Here is a 15,672-nt window from a genome sequence, read left to right on the forward strand (position 1 = left end):
TATAGCGTTTCTTGTTAGGCTATGGGGAAAATATGTCAGGGAATATTAGGCCACAGGAACACTGAGAAAAGCACTAAAATATGCTAAACAAGATAAAACACTAAAAGGAGAGTGTAGTTAAAGGCAAATTATGCAGGATTTTCAACTTGAAAATATGCTGTTATTTTAAGGCCAATCATTTAGGAAATGTTTTGGAAGGAGCAGAGTAATGCATTCACAGTGTTGGTGTTATTTTCATTTTAAAGTCAAAACACCTGATGGCATTTCTAGTGTTAAGATCGGAAAATGCTCTTTCTGTTCACGGGGTCCATGAAAACCAGGAAATTGATTTCTTAGGATAAAGGGGTCTGATGGCACAAACAGAGGCTGGCAAGAAGAGAGTTTAATTTGTCCAGTCCTGATTGAACCAGCAGACCAGAAGCTTGATATAGTCAGCTGGAGGAAGGGGTGAATCCTACTGATGTTATGAAGGAAGAATCTGCATGCACAGAGCACTGCTGCAATGTTCTCAATGTGGGCCAGTCTGCTGTCCAGACCATCAGGCAGTGGAGGAAGAGGAAGGTCAGGATGTGGTAGGAAGGTAGAAGATCTCAGTCTTTGCTGGGCTGAGCTTGTCGATAAGGAAATAGTTGAATGTCTTCACCATAGCAATGGTATGATAACCCATGGGCAGAGATGACAGAGCTGAGAGATCTGGTGTAAAGAGAGAAGAGGAGGAGACTGAGATTAAAGGAGGATCTGGTGATCAACTTTGTCAAATGCTGCAGAGAGGTTGAGGAAGATGACGACAGAGGAGACAGAGGCTGTTCTAGCCTCACTGATGGAAAGGAACGCTGTCTGTTGAGTGGCCAGGTCTGAACCACAACTGATGTGGGTCTAGCAAGTTGTTATCTGGAAAGGAAAGTACACAGTTGGTCAGACAAATCTAGTTTTGAACAAGAATGGGAGCAGAGTGATAGGTCTGTAGTAATGATTGCAGTTGGGTCAAGAGTATGTTTCTTCAGTAGGGTGAGCCAACTTGAAGGAAGACAGAAAGCAACCAGAAGATAAGATAAGTAGGAGTTCACAGGGAGGTGATAAGTGGGAGGGTGGACTGGAGGAGAGATGCGGGTATTTGGTGCAGGTGGTTGGACGGCATGAGAGCAGGAGGTCAAGTTACATCAGCATCTGTGAGAGGAGAGAAGGCAGAGAGGGAGAGAATGAGCAGAGGGTGGGAAGAGGGAAGAAGAATGGGAGAAGGGCTAAAGGGTAAAGGATTTATCACCTACAATGAAAATCTGCCATGACACACACCGACACTTCAAATATTTGTTCACAACTCATATCCAATCATCGTCATCTTTGAAACTACAACTTCAACAAAAATTGATGAGACATGTGGCAGTACACGGGCAGGGCTTCGATCCCTGACATGGTATCTTTTTAACTGTCATCCTTTCTCTACATGTTACCTTCTCCACTTTCTACCTGTCTGAATTAAGCAAAAAATACAAAGGAAGGGCAGCCCTGTGAGTTCTCCTTGAAAAAAATCTGTCAGGAATTAAATAGAAGATTCAGCACACCAAAAACTATTGACTGAATTAATAGCCTATACTGTCACATTACCTCTTATTTCTGTTTCTGTGTATGTTTCTGTGGAAGTAGGAATATGTTTTGGCCCAGGCAGTGTTACTAACAATATTTTAGATTCATAAGTTTCCCATGATCTGCAAGTTTTACAGTGGCTAGTATCGCGTCAACAATTAGTTTGTGGTTTAAAAATCACAGTGCCCTACCCTGTGCCTTATTATGTTCCTTCCAGAGGAACGAATGTAGCTTATCCCCATTCCGCTATAGAAATAATTATCTTCAGCATATTTAACTGTACGTCAAAGCGGCACTGTTCAGCAGTGTTTTTCCATTATCCTTCCTGCAGAAACCAGCCTCCTGATCTTGGTATTGGGCTTGTCTCACACTACCTTTTTTATGCCGCACAATCAAGCATTCACGTCAGCCATACACATACTGTGTATAGCAGCTGAGGAGCAGGAGCAGGCTGAATTGCAGAAAAACAAAAACTCTAAAGATATTTACATAGATGGATGACAAGCATGGCAGCATTTTGCAAGGAATTTACAGCAGTGAACGTCAAGTCACCTTCAATGAAGCAATTTGCATAGCATACCCAGTAAATTGAGTGAAATACAGAGTTAATTTACCCTGTGCAAATGTGCAGCATGAAAAACAGATGTGGTGGGGGTGGGTGTTATTCCTGAATCATAAAAGGTTGAAAATTGTAGCTTCAGTTTCAATTTTTGAAACTTCTGAAGTTTCAAATATTTTTGTAATTTAGTTTCTACGTAAATGTTTTAACATCGAAAAACACTGTTCCAGATGCAACAACATTCTCTTCACATTTCTTTACTTTTTCCTTGAGAGAACTGTGTAATAAATAAAGAACTGTGTAATGAATGTTGGATTCGCTAAGGCTTCTTAACAACCAAAAAAAGTTCTTACACAAATGTGTTGAATAGTGAATCTGACATTTTCTCAAAGGGATTCATGTGCATTAATGATTAGATCAGCATCAGAGTGAAAGACAGAGAAGTTATTTTTGCCAGGATTGCATGAGGATGAGGATTATTTGTTTGTCTTTTCAAATTATAGCTAGCTAGTTCTTCACAGGGCAGGGGCATTCCTCTCACTTACCAACAATATGGTGTCTGTACTAGCACACCATGTCTCAAAGTTTGTTGCTGCTTTTTCAAATTGATTTTTTTTTGCTGTGCCAGTGGACAATTTGCCAATAGCTGAGATTCTGATGTGGACTGGATTGATAATCTGGGAGTGAAAAATCATATGGCTGTTAGTGATAATATAAAATGCCAAAATTGACTGTGAATTTGGGACTCAAGTGATTCACTTGCTATGTTAAAGACGGCATTACTCCTCCATTCCGAGTAAAACTTATCCCATTCAGGGGTTAACACCAGAATGTACACTAGAGTACTTGTAGTTTATCAGTGTTACGTGGTGCTTGGGTCTCATGTTTGGTAAAGTTATTACCCCCTCATTTGAGCATAACAAATTGAGCAGAATCGCTGCTTTATGGGATATAAACGTGTCATAATATCAATCAACATCTGAATTGTGTTACACAAGCCGACATCTTTATCCTCCACAGAAAAAATAAATCTCCGTAAAACCTGTCTATGTTTATTGCCGTCCTTCCCAACCCCCCAACCCCCTCATAAACACCATGCAAAAAAAATAAAAACAACAAACTATGAAAATAAGTTCTTTCATAGCTCCCCTCCAATACATCCGCCCACCCTGCAATTTCCAGAAAAAGGATTTATTTTTATTTTTAATTGAGATAAGTATACTATATGAAGGTTACTATGTGGACAAACTTGAAAGTGATTGCTTTTCTGTGGTTTATTTGGTGTTCCTTCAAAAGTTTATAACAACTGGAACACAAGGTTCAAATATGACAGTTAAATGTAAGTATCTCAAAATTTTGATGTACCCTATTCCTGATTGCTTTTATTGGCCAAACTATGCACAACACATTCAGTTCCCTGCAGAGACCAGAGCTGTTCTCTGACTTTTCCATGTTATGACAGTTAAAACATTACTCTGGAGCACCCCATATCTAGCTATGCCCTTGCCAGAATTAAGTATGCTGGGCTTTGCCAGGGATTGCCATAATTCTAACCCTGCCTGCTCCATTCATATTCTTTACTTGACATTCTTGACAAACTTATATATAAATGGAACAAGAGTATTTTCCCCGGGTCAAGTTGCTGTTTTATCGTGGTATTATTTACAGTACCACAGTTGTGTTTATCCCCAGTGTGTGTTGTGTGTTTAATCACCATGACAACAATTCCAGGTTTTACCAGGCCAAACTTAGCAGGGACTGTCTGCAACACCAGGCTGTAGAAATAAACTTTTTTGGAAGGAGGAGGTGTGGGGGGTTGTGAAAAAACAAGTTTGGGAATCAATTATAAGACTCGGCAAGCAGCATGGCATGCACGTACAACTTAGCCTGTTTTCCTTTTTGTTCATTACTTAGCTGAATATTGAAACAGAGTACTTACTTACAGGGAAATTGCTTTGGCGCCAGGACTATAAAACCCCTGGAGTAAACAAATGAGAGTCCAGGATATTTTAACATTCTCAACTCTTCTTTTTCCACCCAAATGCAAACAAGCTGGCTTAATTATAGTAAAAAATGCAGCCAAGTACATCTTGGGCACACAGTTTTACAGTCCCTTTGTGTGAAAATAACACACAAATGTTTACAAATGGTCATGGAGCCCCTGGAACTGTGTTGAGTAGAAGGACACAAATACACAGAAAGGTTTGCTGTTTTAGGCACTTGAATGAAGTTCAATTAAGAAGCCCTCAAGGGGAAATGTGTGGTGACCCCTTTCAACAATGGGAGGAAAACTACAGCACTCAGCTGCTGGCATACAATCGCTGGACTGTCGAGAAAAACAATTAACTCCATGAAGTAATGGCAGCAAAGTCTTGCAAATTTGTAGTAGCTGTACTCTGCTAATTTAAAAAAAAGTGTCAAATCCAGCAAGAAAGTTGAACTGGTAAAACTGGCCATAAGCTGGTCTAGCTGGGTATGAGCTGGTCAGCCAGTATAGCCAAGTTGGTCATACAGCTGGTCTAGCTGCATATGAGCTGGTCAACCAGCTACCAGCTGTTTTAAACTATAGCTTCAACTTGTCAAACCTTGTCAAGGGAGCTGGTCTGAACTGGTAACCAGCTACCTTTTCCCATTGCTTCACTGTGATGTCTGAATTCCATTGTTGTTTGCTTAATAAGGAACAGAGATACAGGGGTTAAAAGCACTGGTCAACAGTTCAGTGAAGTTATCAAAATGCATGACATTATGTGAATGATGGACAGTTTTGGACAGCAAACCAAACAAAATGATAATTTGGGTGTGTTCCCCATCACACCAAAGATGACAGCTGTCTTGTGCGTGAAACATAATTAGCCTCAAAGCAGATGGCACGGAGCTGGTTTCTCAGTTTAGGACTGTTTATGTGGGCAGTGGTGGCTACTGCTTTTATAAATGTTTCTTTATATGATGTTTTATAGGGATTTTTTTTTCAAGTGAAGGTTTTATCAGACCCATGTAGCAAGAAGCAGAGGCAACGGGGGAGACTTGTGAGTGAACACAAGTCTGCTCATTGATATGCAGTAAGACAGTATGTTTCACATAATATAGTACCCTGTAGCCTGCCAGACCTCCATCTGAATCCCCTGGCATTTAAGATAAACACCGTAAATACAGTAATATGGTAATACTGCAGCATCCCCCACTCTAGAAAGCAACTAAGTTCATGGTCTGAGCTGAAGCAAAACTCACAGATGATTAGAAGATTATCAATGTTCTAAATTCAGCAATGGAAAAATATAGAGGTTACAGTGGGGCAAGCTATAATCTTTGCAGGCAATAATTTCAGCATTTCCCAAGAACGCTCTTTCCCTACAAGGACTTAGAGCAAGTGAGCAAGTATTTTTTCTTTTTTTAATAGAGGTGGATCAAAGCCCACGTTTTGCAGGTGAGAGGCTCCGCAGCATCCAGCCCACTCTATCCTCAAGGAACAATACGCCACCCCCATCTCCACCATAATTACCAGATTTTTTTGTTTCTGGAGAGCTAAATGGCAGCTAAATCACCTGACCACCTGACCTCCATAAAGGTTCTCTGCTGTATTCATGACACAAAAAGACATAAAGGACTGTTGCCTTGTAAAAAAAGATTCTGATTGGCTGAAATTATATACTGCAGCAGACCTTCTGTTCTCTCCACCCTAACAAACAAATGTCCAACTATGCCCTCAACAGTCTTTATGAATTGGTGAAGGACAGATGAGCAGAAAAATGGAGGAGAGAGAGGGAATTACAAAGCGTGGTACATTCTTCTCAGGGCTTCCCTTTCTCCCTCATGTCTGCCGGAGAAAATAGAAAACCAGCCGTGCAAGGAATTGCCTCATCAATGAAAAATACCTCTCACATCAGAAATTATTCTAAAAATGATACATTTATACATTATTGTAATGATCCTTGAGGAATCCTATTACCTCTCAGGAAAGTATGCTTAACAGTGCATGGCCAATGTACTGGAGGCAAAACTGGCAGCCAATATTATTATTTTTTTAAATCGATGCTCCCGTAACAGTGTTCAACCACTGTTTGGATCTGTAATGAAGACATCTCTGGCTAAGGAACTGAAATATTGAGTTTGGCATGGCCAGCATGATTTTGTTGGAAATTCTTTAGATTGGTAGATCGTTTCATATCGTTTATCAAACATATGTTTATAATCTTGCTAAAAGCATTTTTAGAAATGTATTCTTTATTTAACCCTTTCATGAAACAAGCCTGAAAATTTGGTGCCCAAAATAAAATGATTTCTTGAGCCCTTGAAACATCTGCCTCAGTGGGACTCTGAATCAGCAGAGGAAAGAATACATTTGAACTCGTATTAAATAACTAAGTAATACTTAGCCAGACAGGAAACCGAGACAGTGACATCCACACTGTAGTCAAACTGTGTTTATGACGCAAATCTAGGGAGCTGGGCCAGCCATGTAGATGGTGAAATAAGCTGTATCCAGCTGTTCTTCAGTGCCAAGTAAGCCTGGTGATACAAGCCCCCATACACACAGCAACACAAAGACACAGTTGGTTAAACCAGGAAAACCTCTTTACTTTAGTTAATGAAAAATAAAATATTGGCACGCTGAACAGAAACAGCTAACCAATTGTCCAGTTAAATTTGTTCCCCTAAAATGGGGGGACTGTAATTCCTGCATGGTTCCCCTCATATGAATGTAATTGCCCTGACCTTAACCTCAAATTAATTATTTTCTTTCAATTCCAATGAGTACAGACAGTGCCAACAAAACAAAAACTGTGTCACTGTCCCAAATTCTTCTGGTTGCTTACCCTGCATTTCCACTGGGCGCCTACTGTATACTGTGTGTTCACATAAATAACACTGCCAAAATATAGCAGAAACAACTACAAGCTAGGCGGCACGGATGGCGCAGTGGGTAGCACTGCCGCCTCACAGCAAGGAGGTCCTGGGTTCGAATCCCCGTTGGCCGGGGCCTCTCTGTGCGGAGTTTGCATGTTCTCCCCGTGTCTGTGTGGGTTTCCTCCGGGTACTCCGGTTTCCTCCCACAGTCCAAAGACATGCAGGTTAGGCTGATTGGAGAGTCTAAATTGCCCGTAGGTATGAGTGTGTGAGTGAATGGTGTGTGTGCCCTGCGATGGACTGGCGACCTGTCCAGGGTGTATTACTGCCTTTCGCCCAATGTATGCTGGGATAGGCTCCAGCCCCCCTGCGACCCTGTTCAGGATAAGCGGGTTCAGATAATGGATGGATGGATGGAACTACAAGCTACACACCTCTGGTAGTTGTCATGGACAGATTTTTTAAAGACTTTTGACAGGAAACTACTTTACTACATCCCCTTTTACTGTCACCATACGCATCACCGCAGTAGTGGGGCTTTTTTGGCAACAGGAAATTAGCAACACTGGTGCTAGCATTTTCATTTCCAATTCCACTGATGCTCACATACATTATTGCTGCTGCTACTGTTGGAATAGGGCTTTGTAACTATTTTGAAATTAACCGTTTTAATGTAATTACACAATCTATTGCAGTTTACAGATGAACTGATGACTGGCAGATATCTTTTGTTTAATCCTATATACTTCATCAAAAAATGCTGTTTGAGTCCAACGTCAAGGATTTTCCTCATGAGGATGCCTAAGCCTAGCTTGAAAAGTGCGAAGAATAGTATCTAACATACAAGGAAAGATGGCTATTATTATATGAGTGAGAAATGAAACTCAAAGAAATGTCAAATGATCCTATATTTTTGCAGCAGACTACCTATGTGATGAGGTATCACATTCCCTCACATCTGGAAAGCCGGGTCAAAAGTTTACTTTCCCGTATGATCTCACAGCAGAAACCGGCCTGACCCGAAACCTGACCTGAGCCAGTGCTCATTTGGGAGAGGTCTCTTTGCATGTTATATTTCACTGGCAAAGAGCTGTTAGATATTGGTAATTTCCTCTTGATGAAAAAATCACAAAAATGGCAACAGCCAGTCACTGCACAAAATGACCCAGATCAGATTGAATTACATTCCCGTTTATATTTCATTGTGGCTGTGGCACAAGCTATGGACAGTCTACTTCACAGCAGCCATAATGGATGGGTGGAGTCACATGGGTGAGTGACAAGTATACCATCAACGGCTTGAGGATGATGGTGTCAAACTGTGGGCCCACAGTTTGGTCATTGTTGTGTGTTATTGGCCTTGGAGATGTGACGCTATGTGTTTGGCATTCTCAACCAAGGGAGTCTGAGGCAGAGAATCTGAACCTAGAATGAAAAATCAATCCAATGAAATTTTTCTTGTTTTGGCATCACAGAAGACGAGGAGAATACATTAATTCTGCACTGGACCAGAAACAAAGTCCAGTTGAAAAAAAAGAAAGTTGACAAAGCAGGAACAAAAGATGACTTTTTCGCCCGTGTGTGGGTGTGATTGTAAGAGCGGATGTCTGCAGGTAAGTACATGAGTGGGAAGTTATGGTCCATGCAGCAGTTTTAAACTTTAAACTTTATATACTCATTCACACGCTTGTAAAGGTAACACTGACTACTCTGCTTAACTTCAGGGTAATTACAGGGAATAAATCGATTGTTGAAATCATCAGGAAAGAGAAAACATCTCATTTTGAAGGGCTGCAGTCTAAAACATTTGGATGGGCTTCTTGGCTTATTTCCCTGGACCGTAAATGGATTGGCTACATCCCCCCTTATAAATCTATGCCATACTGAACTCCATCCTGAAATAGTTAAGTGAAATCGTGGAAATCAATAAGTCATTCACATTTGCTCCTCGTAATGAACAGCAGCTGCTTCACTACAGGGAGTGACTAATGTTGTTGAAGTTTCGTATGATAACAGATTAGACTCAGAAAGATTTAATTAGGAAAAATGTTCAACTATAAAGTTCCAGGATGTTCCATTTCAACCCATTTTTGTTTACCCAATAGAGATATAATATACATTATTATTTGGAAAACCCACATTCATTTTTTGTTTGTTTACTTTTCATGATGCCAGGTCAGAGCCTAATGTTCAGAACCTAATGTTTGAATTAGGCTCTGATCAACAGCATTGTCATATAAAATACAATTAATTTCAGTGGCTGTAACTACACTTATAGTGGCTGATGCAATGCAATGCAATCACACAAACTCATTTCATATGACTGGATGGACATTCAAACTCATTTGCAATACAGTAATATGATATGAATATACAAATTGCCCCATCAATTATCAAACCGTCTTCACGCTATTAAATTTCATATCCCCAATAAATATAGCTAATTAAGAATGTTATGTATGCTAATTGGTTTCTTTGGGCCATACTTACTAAGAATGCCGCAAATTACTGTCGGGGATGCAAAATTTTGCGGTGCCATATATTTTCAATTTAGCGGTGTATTTAAGAACGGTTTTGCAAATGAGCACAGCCACAGCAAGTTAATTTAAATGCACTGCCAGTATTTAAGACACATGTTATTCCAGCAGGAAGAAAAGCTGTATGGGAGGCAATCACAGCTAAAGTAAACACTGTCAACCAAGTGAAAAGATCTATAATTGACTATAAAAAGCAATGGAAAGACATCAGGCAAGGCTCAGATGGCACGTAATAAGATCATGAATTAAATAAATGGTTCACTAAAATTGCATAATTCTCTAATAGTGTCTATGGGTTTCCACAAACTGGCCCTTCTGTATTTCCTGCTATACTGCAGCTAATAGTGGATTTGGGATAGCAGCAAAAAGGGTAGTTTATAGACTTATATTATAGAAGTGTGAGATTTGTGTGAACTACCCCTTAAAGGCTGTACAAGAGGGCCCCACCAGTATGTTCCAGTGAAACAATGAAATCGGCTCTTCAGGATGCCAAATGTGCATTCCACCGTATTTCTGGTGTGCACCTAATTCTACCACCTTTAAATGTGCAGATTGAATGTAATATCTCATTAGCAAAAACATCAGAACTGTAGTAGGTAATAGGCATAGATGCTCTCTAGCGGCCACTCCTGGTCAGATCAGGCACATGCAGATGCATGAAGCAAGAATGTGCTGACCTTGTTTCCCTCCCATGATATTGGCAGTATATCCTTTATGCCACGTCCAGAATTTAATTAAAGGCCAGGTTGTGGGTCACACGTTTGAGCCAAATCCATTGAAAACTAAATTGAAAAAAAACATTGAAACATGAGAGTAAATGTATTGCAATAAAAGTATATAGTTTTCCCATATGTTTGAATGTAAACAGCTCTATTTTTATTAAGGGTGCCAATAATTCTAGAGCCCAATGTATAGTATGGTACTGTTGGTTATGAAATATTCCAGAACTCATTAAAATTCAATTATGATAGAGGCTTGCAAAACAAGGCGAGAATTATTGCCAGCACACTCCACTATACCACTGAACGACCATTAAATCCTAGTCTACACTATTCCTGATGTCTTCCCTTGGGAAGTCAAGAAACATGGGCTTGCAGCAATCGGCATTCCTTGGCTGTCACAGCTAGGAATGACCCTTTCACTCTTCCTTCTCTTGTGCTTATTGGCTGAGACAAGTGGCTGAAAAAAGTGCAGCTATATAATGCATACTGCACATAAGAGCCAGCAAATAAAATTCACACTCAAAACTGAATCTGAATCTTATCAAATGTGAGGATGAGCAGATTCCCAAATTAATCAGGCTTGTTTTCCCATGGATACACGGTGTCACTTTCAGACACGAGTACACACCACACATGATGTATCTTAGCTGCGGGTGGCTAAGCAGTGAAGCCCTCCAGCTGCACTATGCGGAACGCCACGGCAGGGGCTGAATAGACTTGAATGTGCTTCAGTAATAACTGCAGCAAGAGGAGGTGGGAGACCTAGTGACTCTATCTTTGAGCATGCACCTGCTCACTTTACAGCTGTGGAGCCTGTTCCATCTGGGCATCTCTTAATAGATAATCTGTGGGGAGAAGGTCAGGGCTGTGGGCAACCATGCATGTACAGTATGCTGAAGTGAGAGAGCGCCTATATGTTTCTGACTTAGCAATTACTCAAAAACAGAGACTTAACTACTGCATCACATACCCATCACACAAAAACCAACATTGGCAGAAAGCCTACCATTATCCCTCTGAGGAATAGAAAAATACATTTATATTCATACAGTGTAACAGCTAATGTTTATATGTTTGCCTGCTGAATCTTTAGCTGTGTAATGCTACCTCAATGCCAACAACTGGTGATATTTCACAAATTAGCTTAATTCTATAAAAATTGACATTTGACAATTGTCATTTGAATTATCATTACTTTCATATATTTTGGAAAATGAAGAATTGATATCGATTGCCATTATGGGTTACATTACTTATGAATAGTATGACTGAATCTACAAGCTAAGTAATGTTTTTAGAGATGAACAATGTCTTTAGGTTTGAACTAGTTCACTGAATTATTTGAAAACAATTAAGGCCGAAAGCAAGAAGGCTGTCAACTATAATCTAATTTCAAATATTGTATGCGTAATCCTCTGGTAGTGCTGTAAAAAACGTAAACAAATTAAAATATAAAGCATAATTATTTAATTATAATTACTCAAGTAATCAAACAATTATCCAGTTTATACCAATGCATTAATACATTTGTTCGTTCTTTTATTTCATTCATTCTTTAGTTCATTGTTCATTTTCGGTGGTTGATATTCCGTACTTGAGAAACAATCACGGCCAATAAAGAAGCAGCAGAATTGTCATGTGACCAAGACGTCACTGTCGGTGGCCATGTGCCCCCCACTTCCTTCCCTCCGAGAGAACTGTATCGTTTGTGTGTAGGATACAAGATGGACAAAAAGAAAAGGGGTCCTAACTGGACGGCAGAGGAAAAGTCTATCCTGTTAAAGGAATATTCAAAGCGCCGAGCAATTCTTGAGAGTCGAGTTAACTCAGATCTGTCGAAATTTGCAAAACTGAAGCACTGGGAAGAAATCGCAGAATGCATTAATGCCTTCAACCCTTTGATCAGGAGAAGCATTTATGACATTAAAAAGAAATTGCTCAATATTGCGTATACAGCAAGAAATAATCCGCGACTTAGGCACACACTTAGAAAAAGAGGTAAGCGTTTGGTTCGTAGTAGTGGCTAGACCAGATTACGTTAGCTCGCTTGCTAAATCACAGAAACGTTAGCATTCAACTAGCGACCTGCCACAGATTATGTCATGTCCGAACTCATTCCTTGCTCTGACGTTGCTTTCCACGTGCAATCGTCACACACCTACTGTAGCTAGTTACGCTGCTGGGTGGTGTTGTGGTTGTGACGACTTGTACTTCGGCGTTTATCACAGAAATAACTAATTGTCAGCGAAAATAAAAAAAAGTTTTCCAGTTAATTAGGTTACACTTTTCATACATATTCCTAGATGTATTTCTTGACAAATGTATGTTAATGTGCATAAAGTGTAGTGTAGTGTTATATTGATGCTAAAATATTCATACTGCAATTGGCAGTGATGCTCATTATATAACAACCTACAGTTGTAGTGTTGGGAGACAGTAGTAGTAGTAGTAGTAGTAATAATGTTACCGAATACATGTTTGACCTAATCTCGTTTACAGTTTCCTATAACATAATCTCCTATAACAGAATACATTACATTCCTTTGAATGTTATAAAATGTTTAGTGTTTGTTTATTTCCATATCCCAGATGAGAATTGTCTGTGTTCCTCTCAACCTCTGATCCACCTACAGTTCCAGTTCCCCCACAGTTTGCAGAAGTTCCCTTTTTGTCTTCGCCTACTGCCTGCCCTCAGGAGACTGCCTCGACACCAGCCACCATGCAGTTCAACCTCCCTCCAGTACCTGAAGACCAACAGACCAAATCCCCCCAGCCTGATCCCCCAGCGTCTCCTATCCCAGAGTCCTCCAGGACCCACGACGAACCTCGGGAGCTGGATGGCCAGGGCGGAGAGCTTCAGCGCCTGCACGCCGCCATTACTGACTGTGGAGACCGGATCGTGGCCGCCCTGGAGCCCATAGCAGACTCTTTTCAACAGCTCACCCATCAAGTGGGCCTTCTGGTAGAGGTGCTGGCCAAACAGGCCCAGGTGCGCACCCCCTGCAGACACGTGTGCCCTACCTGCAGGTGCCTGCCGGAGCAGTCGTGCAACAGCGAAGGGACAGAACAGCACCTGAAGTCAGAAGTTGAGCAGTTCACCTGGGAAGCATGAATAGTTGTACTTTTACCTGCAGATCTTAATGTCGACGTCCATGCTGTGGCCTACCCTTGGAAGCTTTGCTGTCCTGTGCACAGACCAAGAGTTACAGTAACAAGTAGTTATGTTTTCAAGCCTTTGTTTTACTTCCTCTGCTAAGCAGCCTGACCTGAAGGGGAGCCAAAGAGTGCAACAGATCTCCATTAACTATAAAAGACACCCTCTATTTTCTCAAAGTCATTTGTGAATTAAAAAATATATATATAATGATGTGTGCTTACTATATCGCTACCAAAGGAATTGCGTGTATATGCATATAGGTTTAGACTAAATGAAAAAAAAAGATGTAATGTCAGTTGTTGGTAACAGTCCTGCCACACTGTTCCATCTTGCATTTAAAGTTAATATAATACCAAGTTGACAAGTGTACACATTTGATATTTACTAAATATAAAAACAGATAATTTGATCAAATAAAAAAAATCTGCATTACAATCATTGTGCAGTATAGGAGTATATCATTAGTATCCATTCAGACATTAATATCTTTAGCAAGAAGTAAAAAAGGAAGCTCATCTTAAACTGCAACTGACATTAAGTTTTTTTCACCAGATTGTCTCCATAATAGTATTGCAATTTTATATAATGTTAAACTGGCTTTTCATGTCATTTGCCATTCATTACTTGTGTCAGGGGCTTGCCAGAACCAATGCATGTTTTACACCATTGCCCCTGATTGGGAGAAAGGCCTGAAATTAGCTGACCTGGACTGTAGAACTATGTAAATTAACTATGAATAATATGGTGTTTAACTATCATGTTTGTTAACTGCATTTTGACTATTTTGTAGCATCATGAAAATGTTGTGTTCCCTGATGTACTGTAAAGTTTAATCTCGTAAGCCTTTATTTTAGACATTTAATTGTACAAGAAAATGTACAAAAGCAGTGTTATATTTTCAAAGCTTTTTGTGCTACCTTGTTTTCTGGCGGGTTTCCATCTTTGCATAGACCAGTCAAATGACACAGTAATGCTATGCTTTGTCAATAAATGCTTGACACAAAAGGTGCTTTCAAATGTACTGTAGCTCCACTTTGAGCACTTTATTAGGTATTTATTAGACTTATTTATTTTACTTATTGTTTCAACTTATTAGTCTTCTGCTGCCTATCCACTTAGTGGTTTGATGAATTGTGTGTTCAGAGATGCTGTTCTGCATACTACTGTTGTAATGTGTGGTTATTTGTGTTACTGTCACCTTCCTGTCAGCTTTGACCAGTCTGGCCATTCTCCAAGAAGGGAAATCTCGTGTTACATGTGTGAAGAAGAGAGGAACGAATCAGTGCGCTTCAAATGGCAGAGGCAATATTTTTTTGAAGGAGTTTGATAGGTTAGGGAATAATTCATCAGCACGTATTGAGGAGTGGGAGGAAGGATTAAGAACTAAGAATTTAAGGGGTTTTTTTGTGTGTTTTTGAGTGAGGTTTAAGGATTACTTACTAGTATTTTATAAAACTCTATCACTAAAAATAAGCTAGGGTGGTTGTTATGAATTATTCATGAACATTCCAGTCATATCAATACAACATTTAGAGAAACGTTTTGCCTACGACTTTCTCATCGAGTGTTCTCAATTTATGTATGCATTAATAAGAAAGTAGGCCGTTTCAGATCTCCGGAATCAGGGCGGGCAACCACTGTTCTATGTCAAAGGGCTCAGGATTTATAGCCTGTCAAACTTTGCATTTTCAAACATTTGCTTTTGCGCCACCAAGTGGTTAATCAAGGCCAAAATCACTCAATTATTGTTTGGAGTAACAATGTGCCATGTTCTGTAAAAACCGACCGGGCAGTTTTACCAGTCTTGTGAGTAATAATAAAACTAAGAAACACAATAGGGTGCCTTGTACCTTTGATGCGTGGCCCCCAAATGATCACTTAGAAGAGACTGAATCCCTTGCACTGAGTGGGATTCAGTCTGCTACATGAATCCAGTCACATCCTGTACATGACTTCAGCAAGCTTGCAGATGTTCTGGTCAGCAGTCACGAGGCCATAAGGCTCATGGGGGGGGGGGAAGCAGCTCGCGGCTGGCTAATAACTGAAAAGGTCATCAATTGGGGGCTTCCTCATGGGTGAACAGCCACTTACACACAGTACAGTACCTTGGCGAGATGCAATTACAGGCCACCGAACTGCTTGCTTAGGAGAACTGAGCAGGTTGGTGTTATTATTGCCTGTTCCGCATGGCTGGGTTTAACACGACGCAGTTCGCTTTCAGGATCAGAGGAGACGGAATCGGGAAGGGGAAAGGAGCACGTCAAAGAC

The 15,672-nt window shown here is 40.3% G+C and overlaps 1 protein-coding gene across 2 annotated transcripts; it reads left to right on the forward strand.

Annotated features, from left to right (window-relative positions):
• The first annotated feature begins 11,917 nt into the window (after positions 1-11,917).
• Positions 11,918-14,408, forward strand: LOC133131405 (uncharacterized). Of its 2 annotated transcripts, none has more exons than XM_061246763.1 (2): positions 11,918-12,245; positions 12,881-14,408. In XM_061246763.1, the coding sequence occupies exons 1-2, from the start codon at positions 11,972-11,974 to the stop codon at positions 13,357-13,359; spliced, it is 753 nt and encodes a 250-aa protein (XP_061102747.1). In that variant the 5' UTR covers positions 11,918-11,971; the 3' UTR covers positions 13,360-14,408. The 2 variants fall into 2 exon arrangements, with proteins under 2 accessions (XP_061102747.1, XP_061102748.1); XM_061246764.1 differs by having other exon boundaries at positions 12,943-14,408.
• Positions 14,409-15,672: the final 1,264 nt, after the last annotated feature.

The sequence above is a fragment of the Conger conger genome, chromosome 6 (assembly GCF_963514075.1).
Source record: "Conger conger chromosome 6, fConCon1.1, whole genome shotgun sequence".
NCBI lineage: Eukaryota > Metazoa > Chordata > Actinopteri > Anguilliformes > Congridae > Conger > Conger conger.